The sequence below is a fragment of the Scyliorhinus torazame genome, chromosome 8, assembly GCF_047496885.1.
Source record: "Scyliorhinus torazame isolate Kashiwa2021f chromosome 8, sScyTor2.1, whole genome shotgun sequence".
NCBI classification, from domain to species: Eukaryota; Metazoa; Chordata; class Chondrichthyes; order Carcharhiniformes; family Scyliorhinidae; genus Scyliorhinus; species Scyliorhinus torazame.
The window spans coordinates 31,829,315-31,844,700 of NC_092714.1; the positions used below are offsets into that span (position 1 = coordinate 31,829,315).

The following is a 15,386-nucleotide window of genomic DNA, read 5'->3' on the forward strand; positions in this document are numbered from 1 at the left end:
ACATCCGGCATTGGAATCATAAATGCCACAGAGGAACTGCACGACCTGACCACACAGCCTCAATACCTGCAGACCATTGACTCCACAAGCGAATGGAGTGCCACGGTGCAAGTGAACAACTACCCGATTATGATCAAACTTGACACGGGAGCATCCGCGAACTTGACGACAAGCAAAGATCTCGCATCCATCCCAGGGACACACTAGATGATACCTGCTGCATGCAAGTTAACAGATTACAATGGCAACCAGATCACCTCGAAGGGATCATGCCACCTACAAGTAGTTAATAAGAAAGTCACGAAAGGACTACGTTTTGAGATCGCAGACGACAAAAGAACGTCACTGTTAGGTGCTCAAACGTGCAAGGATTTGCAGCTGATACAAAGGATTTTCATGAACACGGTTGACTCATCACGACTGGCTGATGCCATCCAGCTGCTTCTCAGTGAGTATCCTGACGTCTTTTGTGGCATGGGTATGTTACCCTGCAAGTACCAAAATCCTGCTCAAAGACGATGCAACACCGGTCATTCATGCACCAAGGAGGGTACCAGCTCCATTGCGGGACAAGCTAAAAGCAGAACTCCAACGCCTCCAATCTCAAGGCATCATATCACAGGGAACACAGCCGACTGACTGGGTCAGCTCATTGGGATGTGTCAATAAGCCGTCCGGTGAACTCAGAATCTGTTTAGATCCCAAAGACTTGAACAAAAACATTCGCAGGGAACACTACCCTATCCCCAAGTGAGAGGAGATAACGAGCGAAATGGCGAAGGCTCGCATATTCGCCAAACCTGATGCCTCACAAGGCTTCTGGCAGATGCAGCTCAATGATTCCAGCCGAGTGCTGTGTACCTTCAACACACCGTTTGGACGATACTGCTATAATCGCATGCCTTTCGGGATTATCTCTGTATCCAAAATATTTCACAGAATTATGGAGCAGATGACGGAGGGCATTGAAGGCGTCCGTGCATATGTTGATGACATCATAATATGGTCAATGACAGAGGAAGACCACATTTCTCGGTTAAAACAAGTCTTCCAAAGAATCCACCAATTTGGGCTGAAGCTCAACCAAGCCAAGTGCACCTTCGCACGTTCATCTCTGATCTTCCTGGGTGACACGATATCAGAGCACGGGGTGAAGCCGGACGCTGAGAAGATCGCGGCAATTCAGAACATGCAGCGGCCACGTGACAGGAAAGCGGTGCTCAGGTTTCTTGGATTTATCAACTTCCTCGGCAAGTTCATATTGAACCTAGCAGCACGGACGACACATTACGATAAATGATAAGGAAGGATACGGAGTTTGACTGGACTCCATGCCACCAAGACGAATGGGTGGATCTGAAGCACCAATTGATGGCAGCTCCAATGCTGGCATTCTTTGATCCGGCAAAACCCACAAAGATCTCCACCGACGGCAGTCACCATGGAATGACCAGTCGGACTGTGTCCCAGTGGCTTACGCTTCTCGAGCGATGACCGCCACTGAGTGCAGGTATGCACAGATAGAGAAGGAGTGCCTGGGACTGATCACGGGTATAACAAAATTCCACCACTATGCGTATGGTCTTCCCACATTTCTAGTGGAGACTGATCTTAGGCCACTGGTCAACATTATCAACAAAGATCTCAATGACATGACGCCACGTCTAGAACGCATGATGATGACGTTGCGGAGGTACGACTTCACACTGGTCTACACTCCTGGGAAGGACCTAATCATAGCTGACACCTTATCCCGAGCCATTGATGCTGACAGTCCACCTCCGGCTTCCATTAATGATGTAGAAGCTCATGCACAGTGGTGCAGGGAGACATTCCCGGCAACGGACGAGAGGCTGCAGCAAATTCATCAGGCGACACGAGAAGATGCGACCCTGCTCCAGGTCATGCACAACCTTCAGCATGGCTGGCCAAGAGGGCGGTGCCCACAGTTCCAAAACGTCAAAACTGAACTGTCCGTGGTGGATGGCATCATACTGCAAAATGACAGAATCATCATTCCTTTGGCGCTCCGGGCGGACATGCTCCGCAGGATTCATGAGGGGCATCTTGGCGTCGAGACGTGCAAAAGAAGAGCACAGCAATTCGTGTACTGGCCTGGGATAAATGAGGACATACCAAACATGGTGCTCACATGTGACACGTGCCAAAAACATCGACCGGCACAATGCAAGGAGCCACTCCAGCAGCATGAGATGGCTATGTCACCGTGGGACAAAGTTGGCATCGACTTGTTTCATTCCATGGGTCAACACTCTGTTCCTCTCATAGATAATTACTCCAGCTTTCCGGAGGTAATGAAACTCCCGAATCTCACAGCGGCCTCAGTTATTAAAGCCTGCAAGGAAACCTTCTCGAGGCATGGCATCCCACAGACGGTCATGTCCGACAATGGTCCTTGCTTTGCAAGCTGGGAGTGGTTGGAATTCTCAAAAAACATACAACTTCAAGCACGTGACGTCGAGTCCACACTGTCCTCAATTGAATGGCAGGGTGGAGAAAGGTGTCCACATTATTAAGCAACTGATCAGCAAGGCCACTGCCTCGAATTCCGACATACACTTGGCTCTATTGTCATATCGTTCATCGCCTTTGAGCTCTGGGCTGTCACCGGCTCAAATACTCTTCGATTGAGATGTGAGGACAACGCTACCGGCGTTACACTTCACCGATCCAGATCACTCGCCAGTCCTGGAAAAGATGCGTCACCAACGTCACAGACAAAAGCAGCACTATGACCGGCATGCGAAAGTGCTACATACGTTAGCGATCAACGACATGGTTAGATTGCGACACCCTGGTGGAGGTTGGCCTAACATGGCAATGGTGCTCCGCCAAGTATCGCCACGATCGTACGTTGTGAAGTCTGGTGATGGAATACCCTTTCGACGCAATCGGCGAGACCTGCTGAAGGTTCCACCTCATCAACCTGTATTTCCGACGTTAGATCTGCAGGACGCTATCATGCGACATCCCAGGACACCAGCAGTTGGTGCCCAAATGGCCATAAAAACCTCTGGATCTCCATGCCCACTCAGGCGGTCTACCCGAATCAGACGTGCACCCAACTGTCTGAACTTGTGAACATGAACTGATACAATCATTGCTCTCTGTTGTGTATTTGTGTATGCAACTAACTGTGTTGTTTTTTTTTAGTTCAGCTCTGCAACTCTGAAAATTTTTTTTTTTTTTAATGAAAAAGGGGGATGTAGTGATCTTTACTTGGGTATGCACAAAAGGGGCTGATGGGTAATGGAAAGACCACTAGAGGGAGCACTGGCGTGTATAAAAGGGGAAGCAAGCAGCCCTCTGGGCTGTTGGGTGGGTTAGACCGTGAGGAGAACAGAGCTCAGGCTGCTAGTGTGGTCAGGCCTAGTTGTAGTGTATAGGAAAGGTGTAACCTTTCTACTGGTACAGTTCTTAAAGTAAGAACTCACGCAAGTTATTTAAGTTGTGATGCTCAATAAACCTTCTGTAAAACTTCTGGATGACCTCGAGCCTTCTTCCAAAGCTTCTACTGTAACTGAGTTGAGTAGCACAGATTACCTGCCTTACAGGTAATAAAATATTGTGTAGAGTCCTTCCTGAGTTGGCACTGTTCCTCCAGCCTCTGTAGATCTGTAATAGCAGCAGCGAACAGGTAGATAGCAAGCATAGGTGGTGGCTGGACATTGCCAAGAGGGAGAGGTGGTTGGAAAAGAGACCGAGAATGTTAATAAGATGAGTATTCCCATGACCATACAAACCACCAGGTTACATGGTGACCCTGGGTGGTACTGCTGTTCCATCCTCCACACGCCTCCCCCACCTCCTGAGCCGGCCCCCTCGATATGTTTTCGGGAGCACCACATCACTGTCCTCATCACCGGGCCTGTGATGTAGGGATACTCTATCCTCACCACCCATCCCTATCAAAGGGGTACAGGTGGCTGCTGTAACCCATGTCAGCGAAAGCCTCTGTGGCCCCTGTCCTGTTTCCCCTAGTGGGGTCGACTGTGGGTCCTCTCACTGGGTGGGCTGTGTGTTATCCACCAGCAAGGTGCCAACTTGTTGTGCGGTGTAAAAGGTCACTGTGTGAGTGAAGGAAGTGTGCGTCTGCTGAAAGTGCAGCTGCTATTTCCAGCCCTGTTAGCTTGTTTTGTTTTCTGATTGTGTTTGATGTGTAAATATATAAATGCCTCAATAAAATATTTTTCAAAAAAAAGAGTGTAGCTGCAGTGTGATGTGGGTCCTGGGTGTAACGCACAGGTTGTGACTGGTCGGGTTTGCTGTCCGGGGACAGGATGGTTGGGAACAGGGGCACGGTGGGCAGCAGGGCTTGGAGACGTCGCAACAGAATGTCGCCAGGCGCAAATCGCGATTTTTCCATTGCGTGGAATTCTCACTGCCGATGGCGGGAAGTGGAGAATTCAGCCCCTTAATTTTCGTCCATTCAACAAGGTGCAACTTGATAATCTTCACGACATTTTATTTCCCAAAGAGAGAGTTCTCCTCTTCCTGTTTCTTCTGGATGTATGCAGTACCTGGCCAATTGGTCAGGTATTGGATCCTTCCCTGAATTTGCATGAGAATCCTAATGTTACTTTCTTCCCATTTCCCTACTCCCAGAATTTGGGCGCGATTCTCCAACCCCCCACCGGGTCGGAGAATCGCCGGGGGCCGGCGTGAATCCCGCCCCCGCCGTGTCCCGAATTCTCCACCACCGGAGATTCGGTGGGGGCGGGAATCGCGCCGAGCCAGTCGGCAGAAATTGCGCCGGTCGGCAGGCCCACCCCCGGCGATTGTCTGGTCCGCGATGGGCCAAAGTCCCGCCGCTGTCAACCCACGCCAGCCGGCGTGGATTGAACCACCTTTCGAACGGCGGGACAAGGCGGCGCGGGCGGGCTCCGGGGTCCTGGGGGGGGCGCGGGGCGATCTGACCCCGGGGGGTGCCCCCACGGTGGCCTGGCCTGCAATCGGGGCCCACCGATCCGCGGGCGGGCCTGTGCCGTGGGGCCACTCTTTTCCTTCCACCTTCACCATGGTCTTCACTATGGCGGAGGCGGAAGAGATCCCATCCACTGCGCATGCGCGGGGATGCCGTGAGTGGCCGCTGACGCTCCCACGCATGCGTCGCACGGCAAAGTCATTTCCGCGCCAGCTGGTGGGGCGCCAACGGCCTTTCCCGCCAGCCGGCGGGGCGGAAATCACTCCGGCGCGGGTCTAGCCCCTCAAGGTGAGGGCTCGGCCCCTCAAGATGTGGAGAATTCCGCACATTTGGGGTGGGGCGATGCCGGACTGATTTGCGACGTTTTCCTGTGGTGAGGTATCTGTCAGTGGCACAAAGTGAAGTTCTCAGTAGATATCTTTAGGAAAAGCACTCTCTGTAATACAGCACATTGAATTTCAGATTTTAAAGAAATATTAGATGTAGCTCTCTCCCATGCCATCTCATATAACTGATTATTTGCTATTAGGATGCCAGACCAGCCACCAATATTTGTTAGGATACTGCACCAGAATCCCAAACAATTTTTTAAAATTCTTAAAACTGTGAGGAAAGGATACTTCACCCAAGGACTGATGCCTCTGACCAACGGATATCTTTTATGTTAAAACAAACTTTTAATTTAAACACAGAATTAACTACATTAACATCAAAGAAAATAGCTTTCCAATTATCAGTTAAACAGTTCTTAAACAAAAGGAAACTTTACTGTCTATACCTGCTACTAATTCCAATTAAGCAACCCAATACAGTTCAATGCTACTTATGAATAAAGCTAACAAAACAGGTTTATTTGCTGAGCTTTGCAGACCTTTGGAGAGAGTTCCTTTCCAGAGCAGACTCTGTACAGTTCTGCTGTACATTTCTCCTCAACCTAACAGCATTTGGCAAAACTGCTGTTCAACTTAAAATGATATAACAGACTGCAAAACTACAGGGAGATCTGGCTCCTCCTATTAATTACAATCAGTATCCCACTAAGATGTTGCATGACCTGCTTACCTAGGACTAAATACAACTCCCCCATAAATTATCTACACTCCAGGGAATCTCCAGCAATCATAACAATATTCCATTAGACCATTATCTGTAATCAAGTAAGTGGTTGGAATGAATCATGACCTCACCTTTTACAACTCCTTAATTACAGCTTTAGCAGACATACTGCCTGTGTTTTCTTTTATAAACTTAGAATACCCAATTCATTTTTCCAATGAAGGGGCAATTTAGCATGGCCAATTCACCTGCTCTGCACATCTTTGGGTTGTGGGGGCAAAACCCATCAAACACGGGGAGAATGTGAAAACTCCACATGGACAGTGACCCAGAACCGGGACCAAACCTGGGATCTTGGCGCCGTGAGGCAGTAGTGCTAATCACTGCGCCACCGTGCTGCCCTGTCTGTGTTTTAACCAGGGTTTTTAATAACATTACTGCAGCATAATAACTATAATATATATAACAATTTCTACATTCATCACACTTACAGTCTAGGTGAATTACTGTAACATAAACCATATGCTCACTTTTTCTTAATCTCTCCACCTCTGAATCCATTTCACCATCTTCCTTTCGGAGTTGTCGTTTTGATGCTTTGCTGTCTTCATCATCAGCTTCACTTGATGTTTCCTTCTATTACATTGTAAAATAGTAATAAAAAAAACACGTTTGTACATCTCTGAAGATTGTGGTCTCCAGGGCAGTGTGATATCAGAATTGTGGCACCACTTTTATCGTGGGATTAACTTTCAGCTTTCCTGAGCTTCATCATATGACCAGGCATCACACAACTGTTATCACTCTCCTCTGGAGTCCCATTTAGATTAAAGATAAGAGACAAAACAAAAATCAAAGTACAAAACAGAGCAATCTCCGTTCTGAAGCAATTTATCCAATGTTAGCCTCTAAAAATGTTGTAATGATAATGAAATATGTACTAAGACGAGGGGTTGCCTGATGTGCAGACCCAAACGTTTTGCAGTTTTATCACTGGTTCGTACTAAGCTAGCAGACCTCGACTGTCAGTAGTTGGAGGCGATGTTACAGTTTGCGGCAATGCCACTCAGGTGATGGCGTGCAACATTTAAGAAAATTCCCTGTTCCTGTTTTCTAGCCAATGTTCTGCTCTGAAAATTACATGTGTGAAGACAAGATTAGATTTGACTGAAATGTCAAATCAAAAGCCCTGAAAATGGCACATTTTATAATATCAGAGTGTGTGCTATCAGCAGAATTCATGTGAGAAAATGTTTTGTTGCTTGGCAATGTCAAAGTTAGCTGGCCCATTCATTTTCCCATATCATCTCTTCCCTCTTCTTCCCACTTGTACAGGCTCCAGCTGAAACTCATGCTTCCCCAACTTAAAATGGCAATCTTTTAGCTGAGATTTTCTCCCTCTATCTCTCTACCTATCTATCTACCTCTCTCTCTCTCTGCTTCCCTCACTTTTTTCTTCTTCTGCCACTAAACGCATCATTCCTGCCTCTGCCTCTTTTGACTTTTTGTATTTTGCTATTTCTGCTTTCTTGACTTTTAGATCTCCTTGTGAGCTGGACTGAATATTTGTTTCTTTTGTGTGTGTGCACATCTCAATCTCATTGAAGGCGGACTGAGCAAACATTTCGATGCCAGATTCAAATTGTTAAACTGCTTTACTCCCACAGTGAGGTGAGCATACAGAACAGCTGGTAGGTAGGACAGGACTCATTTAATTAAAACAGCATAACTTACCTTGGAGTAATAGCACACAAAGAACACACAGATCGACCCACATCAGTGCACCATTAAGCTTGAGGTAAACAAATTCCTTAGTTAAAGGCACTGTTTTATGCTGAGGATCTGGAATCCTTTGATACCTCAAGTATAAGCCTAAACAGTGAATGTCAATCCGTTATTCTACCTGTGGGGACAGGGGGCTTATTCCCTGCTGTTGGTACTCATCACACATGCAAACACACGTTATTGCAGGAATAAAATGATAGCAACAATAACTCAACTTGATTTCATACCCCCTCCTCGCTCCTTTTAAACAATAGTAGGTTGTAATCTCACTAAGATCAGCTAACTCAGCACAAACAAGGGTTAGTCCAATTGTGTGTTACAACCGAAAGTGTACCAAACTAACCATCACTGTGATAGAACCATCCTTATCTATTGGGAATAACAGGTGATTTCATAGATTTATAGTGTAGCAATTATGGAAATACATTTTGTATCAGTCAATAGACAAGTCACACGGCAGCTGATCTCTGAGGCGTGGTTGAAACAGAAAATCAATGGAAAGGTTACCTCACAATGGACAGCTTTCTTTTCTAAATTTGGAAGAACATTGTGAGGAGAAAAGGAGCTGATGGGAGAAAAACATTCTTCTGTCTGTATTGCTTTGGCCACATTTTCAGCTGTATGACAAAAGATAACAATAAATACATTTTGGAACAACAGAATTTGATCCTGGGCTCTGATGACATACCCTTGTTAACCCAGGCATACAAGTTAAAAATTCTGAATTTAGAGTTGAGAAGGAGAATATTATTTACTAATAAGTCGGAAAGAACTTTCCAGTCAACTGGTAAAAGATTTTGGGCTAGGTACTAGGGAAGGCATAAGTTTGAGAGAGGGGATGGGATCAGGAGATAATGAGAATACCTGTTGAGGTGATTGAGGACCACGGTAGGCAGGTGAGATTTACCATTGAAAATGATTGGAGACCAATCTGCGCTCTGGACAGGGTGGCACCCTGGCAGTGACAGGATGGCACCGTGGCAGTGCCAGCCTGGCAGTGCCTAGGTGCCTGGGTGGCACTGCCAACTGATGGGGCACTGCCAAGGTGCCAAGCTGGCATTTTTTGCCCAGCGGTGATTGGGCTGGGGGTGCTCTGTGCACGTGTCAGGAAGGGTGGGGGGAGGGGGGGGGCGGAGACCACACATAGTGAGTTGGGGCATGGAGGGTGGCAAGATCAGGGGTTGCGTCGGGGGCTCCAGAGATCAAGACGCTGTTTAAAAACGGTGCCCTGATCTCTCACTACACTGAGGAGTTGTGGTGAGCGGAGCACCTCAGTGCTATGTGTGGCCTTGGCCGAGCGTTCCCGCTGAGGCCCCCGATCTAACCAGGGGTTAAATAGCGGGGTGGTTCTTGGCGCTGCAAGCACCGGGAAACACGCGACTAAACACGCTCGCTATGGAACTTTGTTCCCATTTAGTTAGACCGTGCTTATTTAGTTAGACCGTGCCCATAATTTCCAACTGCATCTATAGATTTTGCCTCCACTATTCCAAGCGTTGATGTCTCTCTGTGTGGAGACAACTTTTTTGAACACCCAAATATTACCTTTTAATTAATATGTTGAATTTTGGTTTTCACATTTTTATTTTAAGCTTTTAGATCTACCTTTCTAATAACACTTATCCCAGCCAAAGGTTTCAGCAGATTGGATTCACATCCCATTCCAGAAACATAGGCTGACCCTTCAGTAGAGTAAAGGCAGTGGAGGTGCTGGCTTCCAGCTGAGACCCAATGTAAGCAGGTAAGGTTTCCAGGCCAACATTGATCCCTCAACCAAAATCATTCAAACACATTTTTATTTTATGTTTCTTCAGGGAGCTTGCTGTGGGGAATTTGACTGCTGCATTCCCACATATTACTGCAATTACTAAACTTCAAAAACATTTAATTGGCTGTGGGAGGTGATATTTAATTGTACGTTTTCTTCATTTATACTTCGTTTAAGGTCACCTTTCAGATGTCTCCTTTCCAAGAAGGAATGGGATTAGTTCTTCCCTCATCGTGTTATGTATATGTATTATGGGCGGAAAGGTAGCACAGTGGTTAGCACTGTTGCTTCACAGCGCCAGGGACCTGGGTTTGATTCCCGCTTGGTCACTGTCTGTGCAGAGTCTGCACATTCTCCCCATGTCTGCATAGGTTTCCTCTGGGTGCCCCAATTTCCTCCCACAAGTCCTGAAAAACCTGCTTGTTAGGTGAATTGGACATTCTGAATCCTCCCTCAGTGTACTCGAACAGGCGCCGGAGTGTGGTGACTCAGGGATTTTCACAGTAACTTCATTATAGTGCTAATGTAAGCCTACCATTGAGTCCATTAAGACTTCTAAGATTCTTTCGACCTCATCCTTAACTATCCTGTCACCATGTGGCTAATTTACTCATGCTATTTGCAATTTGTGTTTGTCTGCTACAGATTTAACTTGCTGGGTTAGCACAGTGGGCTCAACAGCTGGCTTGTAATGCAGAACAAGGCCAGCAGCGTGGGTTCAATTCCCGTACCGGCCTCCCCGAACAGGCGCCGGAATATGGTGACTAGGGGCTTTTCACAGTAACTTCATTGAAGCCTACTTGTGACAATAAGCGATTATTATTATTATTGATATGCAACCTAACTATTCTTGCCAACTCACTGTAATTTTAGTCTTGTTTCCTCCTATTCCATTGCCCCTCCAAGTTTGATAGCGTCAACATATTTGATTACTTTGCATTGCATTTCTGAGTCCTTGTGAACTTCCAGTCAATAATGGTTACTCTAGCAGTGTGTATTTTATAAATCAGTATAAGATTCAGTGATCATATCCAGATCAATGTTTGTGTGTTTCAGAATGGAAGGAATCATCACCTATTGTGCTTTATGTATATATATATATTAATGGAAGTTAAGATTAAGCAAATCTTAAAATGTATGTTCTTGCAATATTGCTACAGTGGTTAGCACTGCTGCCTCACAGTGCCAAAGACCTGGGTTCAATTTCAACCTCGGGTGACTCTGTGTGGAGTTTGCACGTTCTCTCCGTGTCTGCGTGGGTTTCCTCTGGGTGCTCTGGTTTCATCCCTCAGTCCAAAGATGTGGGGATTAGGTGGATTGGCCATGCTAAATTGCCCCTTAGTATCCAGGGATGTGCAGGTTAGGTGGGGTTATGGGATAGGGCAAAGGAGTGGGCCTCTTTAGGATGCAAACCCAATGGGCCGAATGGCCTTCTTCTGCACTGTAGAGATTCTATGGTTCTATCCAACATAATGCACATCCTTGGTGGCTGTCTTGTGGCACTGTGGTAGTGCCACAAGACAGTGCCCTTACCTCTGAGCCAGCAACTCTGTGTTTGAGTCCCACTCCAGGGGCGAAATTCTCCGGAAACGGCGCGATATCCGCCGACTGCCGCCCAAAACGGCGCAAATCAGACGGGCATCGCGCAGCCCCAAAGGTGCGGAATGCTCCGCATCTTTGGGGGCCAAGCCCCAACATTGAGGGGCTAGGTCGGCGCCGGACGAATTTCCGCCCCGCCAGCTGGCGGAAAAGGCCTTTGGTGCCCCGCCAGCTGGCGCGGAAATGACATCTGCGGGCGGCGCATGCGCGGGAGCGTCAGCGGCCACTGACAGCTTCCCACGCATGCGCAGTGGGGGGAGTCTCTTCTGCCTCCGCCATGGTGGAGACCGTGGCCAAGGCGGAAGGGAAAGAGTGCCCCCACTTCACAGGCCTGCCCGCGGATTGGTGGGCCCCGATCGCGGGCCAGGCCACCGCGGGGGCACCCCCCGGGGCCAGATCGCCCCGCGCCCCCCCCCAGGACCCCGGAGCCCGCCCGCGCCGCCTTGTCCCGCTGGTAAGGTAGGTGGTTTAATTTACACCGGCGGGACAGGCATTTTGGCGGAGGGACTTCGGCCCATCCGGGCCGGAGAATCGAGCGGGGGGGGGGGGGGGGGGGGGGCGCCAACTCGCGATTCCCACCCCCGCCAAATCTCTGGTGCCGGAGACTTCGGCAACCGGCGGGGGCGGGATTCACGCCAGCCCCCGGCGATCGGGGGTCGGAGAATCTCGCCCAGGGTCTTGATGGCCACAGAAAGTGTATCCATCACGCGGTAAAACAGGTTGTTTATCAACCTGTAAATCCTTCCAATATGCCTATGGTAGGCAGGAAACAGAGAGTTTCCTGGTTAGCTAGAACCTGCAGAAGGTAACAGCAAACCACTGCGATAACGTGCCATGTCTAACCATGGATCAACACCTGAAAATCCAGGATTGCCAGTGCCTTCTTAGAGCAGAGTACGAAGTCTTACAACACCAGGTTAAAGTCCAACAGGTTTGTTTCGATGTCACTAGCTTTCGGAGCGCTGCTCCTTCCTCAGGTGAATGAAGAGGTCTGTTCCAGAAACACATATATAGACAAATTCAAAGATGCCAACCAGGCTAGGATAGGCCGCCCTATCGTTTCAGGCAATGGGACCCTGTGTGAGAACCTCTCTGGCTACATCGAGGGCATCTTGAAACCCATCGTACAAGGTACACCCAGCCTACAGAAACTCAGCACCCATGGACCAGTTGAACCAGGAACATTCCTCGTCATAATGGACGTCTCGGCAACCTACACCAGCATCCCCCATGACGACGGCATTGCTGCAACAGCCTCAGTACTCAACACCGACAACTGCCAATCTCCAGACGCAATTCTGCAACTCATCCGCTTCATTCTGGATCACGTCTTCACCTTCGACAACAAGTTCTTCATCCAGACGCACGGAACAGCCATGGGGACCAAATTCGCACCCCAATACGCCAACATCTTCATGCACAAGTTTGAACAGGACCTACTCACCGCACAGGACCTTCAACCGACGTTATACACCAGATACATCGATGACATTTTTTTCCTTTGGACCCACGGCGAAGAATCACTGAAACGACTACACGATGACATTAATAAGTTCCATCCAACCATCAGACTCACCATGGACTACTCTCCAAAATCAGTTGCATTCTTGGACATACTCGTCTCCATCAAGGACGGTCACCTCAGCACTTCGCTTTACCGCAAACCCACGGATAACCTCACGATGCTCCACTTCTCCAGCTTCCACCCTAAACACATTAAAGAAGCCATCCCCTATGGACAAGTGCTCCATATACACAGGATCTGCTCAGACGAGGAGGAGCGTAACAGACATCTACAGACGTTGAAAGATGCCCTCGTACGAACGGGATATGGCACTTGACTCATCGATCGACAGTTCCAATGCGCCACAGCGAAAAACCGCACCGACCTCCTCAGAAGACAAACATGGGACACAACCGACAGAATACCCTTCGTCGTCCAGTACTTCCCCGGAGCAGAGAAACTACGTCATCTTCTTCACAGTCTTCAACACGTCATTGATGACGATGAACATCTTGCCAAGGTCATCCCCACACCCCCACTACTTGCCTTCAAACAACCGCGCAACCTCAAACGAACCATTGTTTGCAGCAAACTACCCAGTCTTCAGAACAGTGACCACGACACCACACAACCCTGTCATGGCAATCTCTGCAAGACGTGCCAGATCATCGACATGGATACCATTATTACACGTGAGAACACCACCCACCAAGTACGCGGTACATACTCGTGCGACTCGGCCAACGTTGTCTACCTAATACGCTGCAGGAAGGGATGTCCCGAAGCGTGGTACATTGGCGAGACCATGCAGACGCTGCGACAACGAATGAACGGACATCGCGCAACAATCACCAGGCAGGAATGTTCCCTTCCAGTCGGGGAACACTTCAGCAGTCAAGGGCATTCAGCCTCTGATCTCCGGGTAAGCGTTCTCCAAGGCGGCCTTCAGGACCCGCGACAACGCAGAATCGCCGAGCAGAAACTTATAGCCAAGTTCCGCACACATGAGTGCGGCCTCAACCGGGACCTGGGATTCATGTCGCATTACATTCATCCCCCACCATCTGGCCTGCGAAATCCTACCAACTGTCCTGGCTTGGTACAATTCACACCTCTTTAACCTGGGGTTACCCCATCTCTGGATCTGTAAAGATTTAATCACCTGCTAATGCTCGCATTCCTAGCATTGTTTGGCATCTTTGAATTTGTCTATATATGTGTTTCTGGAACAGACCTCTTCATTCACCTGAGGAAGGAGCAGCGCTCCGAAAGCTAGTGACATCGAAACAAACCTGTTGGACTTTAACCTGGTGTTGTAAGACTTCGTACTGTGCTCACCCCAGTCCAACGCCGGCATCTCCACATCACTTCTTAGAGCAGGATATCTGTCCAGAGATGGGTTTCTTAAGTTTTAAGTATTTTAATTTTTTTAATGTTTCCTTTCTGTCTCTTTTTCTCTCTGCATCCCTAAATTCATTCTCTTTCTGCATCCAAATCCATTAATTTTATAAACTTTGTTTCTTACCCTATCCTTAAATCTCATTGGTTAAGGAGATCGACCATTGGAACAAACGCTAATGTCCTTCACAAGCATTCAATTAAAACTCCTGCAAAATCAGCCACAATGTACTGGATACTGTTTCAGGATTGCTGGCAGTGTCCCACCAACCAGCTCCTATTTTCTCAACTTTCAAATGGCTGATGTTCCAGGGAAGGACAAAGAAAATGCTACAAATATATTCTGAAGCTACCCTTGAAGTGTGGCACCAATAATGTTAATGACGGAGAATCGTGCTACCAATCACTTAAAGTGGTGTAAACTTGTCGATCAAGCTGCATCATACTTCCAGCCAAAATACCCTGATGATGAGGCAAAGCAGTTGCAGAAAAGGAAAGGAAACAAATCCTACATTCAGGATACCAATATAATAATAATCTGTATTATTGTCACAAGTAGGCTTACATTAGTTTACATAGGCATGCAATGAAGTTACCTCGTGGGATGTCCTGCCCCATGTGCCAAGGATCTGCGGGTCAAGAATTGGCCTGTTCAGTCACATGATGACCCATGGCGTAACTCATGATCCTGAGTAGACACCATCATTGAATTAAGGAGCAGTAGACAATAAGACGTTCGGGCCTAATGTTCAGGATGTTGCAAGCTGGGCGGCACGGTAACACAGTGGTTAGCACTGTTGCTTCACAGCGCCAGGGTCCAAGGTTCGATTCCCGGCTTGGGTCACTGTCTGTGCGGAGTCTGCACGTTCTCCCTGTGACTGCGTTTCTTCCGTGTGCTCCGGTTTCCTCCCACAAATCCCAAAAGACGTGCTTGTTAGGTAATTTGGACATTCTGAATTCTCCCTCAGTGTAACCAAACAGGTGCCGGAATGTGGCGACTTGGGAATTTTCAGTAACTGCAATGCAGTGTTAATGTAAGCCTATTGTTGGCAATAATAAAGATTATTATTATTGCCTTGCTGGCATCATAGCGCTGTCTTCAAAACAAATTTCCAGTAATTTGTTCTGCAAAAATACGCCGCGGGATTCTCCGTTCCTGAGACAAAGTGTTAATGCAAGGATTCGTGGACTTCCACGGCAGCAAACCCAGTGCCACACCTGGACCGATTCAGTGACAGTGGAACACAATCGATTCCAATGAGAAACGGCGTGGGATTCACCGGGTCCGTAATTAACACTTGCGAGGTTGACTAGCTGCAGCCACACATACA

General features: G+C 47.9%; 1 protein-coding gene across 5 annotated transcripts in view; it reads right to left on the reverse strand.

The window, feature by feature from the left end:
• The window catches only part of LOC140427720 (lebercilin-like protein), a 162,973-nt gene that overhangs the window by 36,615 nt on the left and 110,972 nt on the right, over positions 1-15,386 (reverse strand). For all 5 annotated transcript variants that reach the window (XM_072513261.1, XM_072513259.1, XM_072513260.1 and 2 more), the window contains 2 exons: positions 8,294-8,403; positions 6,532-6,637 (listed from right to left, as the gene is read on the reverse strand). In XM_072513261.1, the coding sequence (XP_072369362.1) occupies positions 6,532-6,637; positions 8,294-8,403 (216 nt within the window). The remainder of the gene's footprint in view (positions 1-6,531; positions 6,638-8,293; positions 8,404-15,386) is intronic.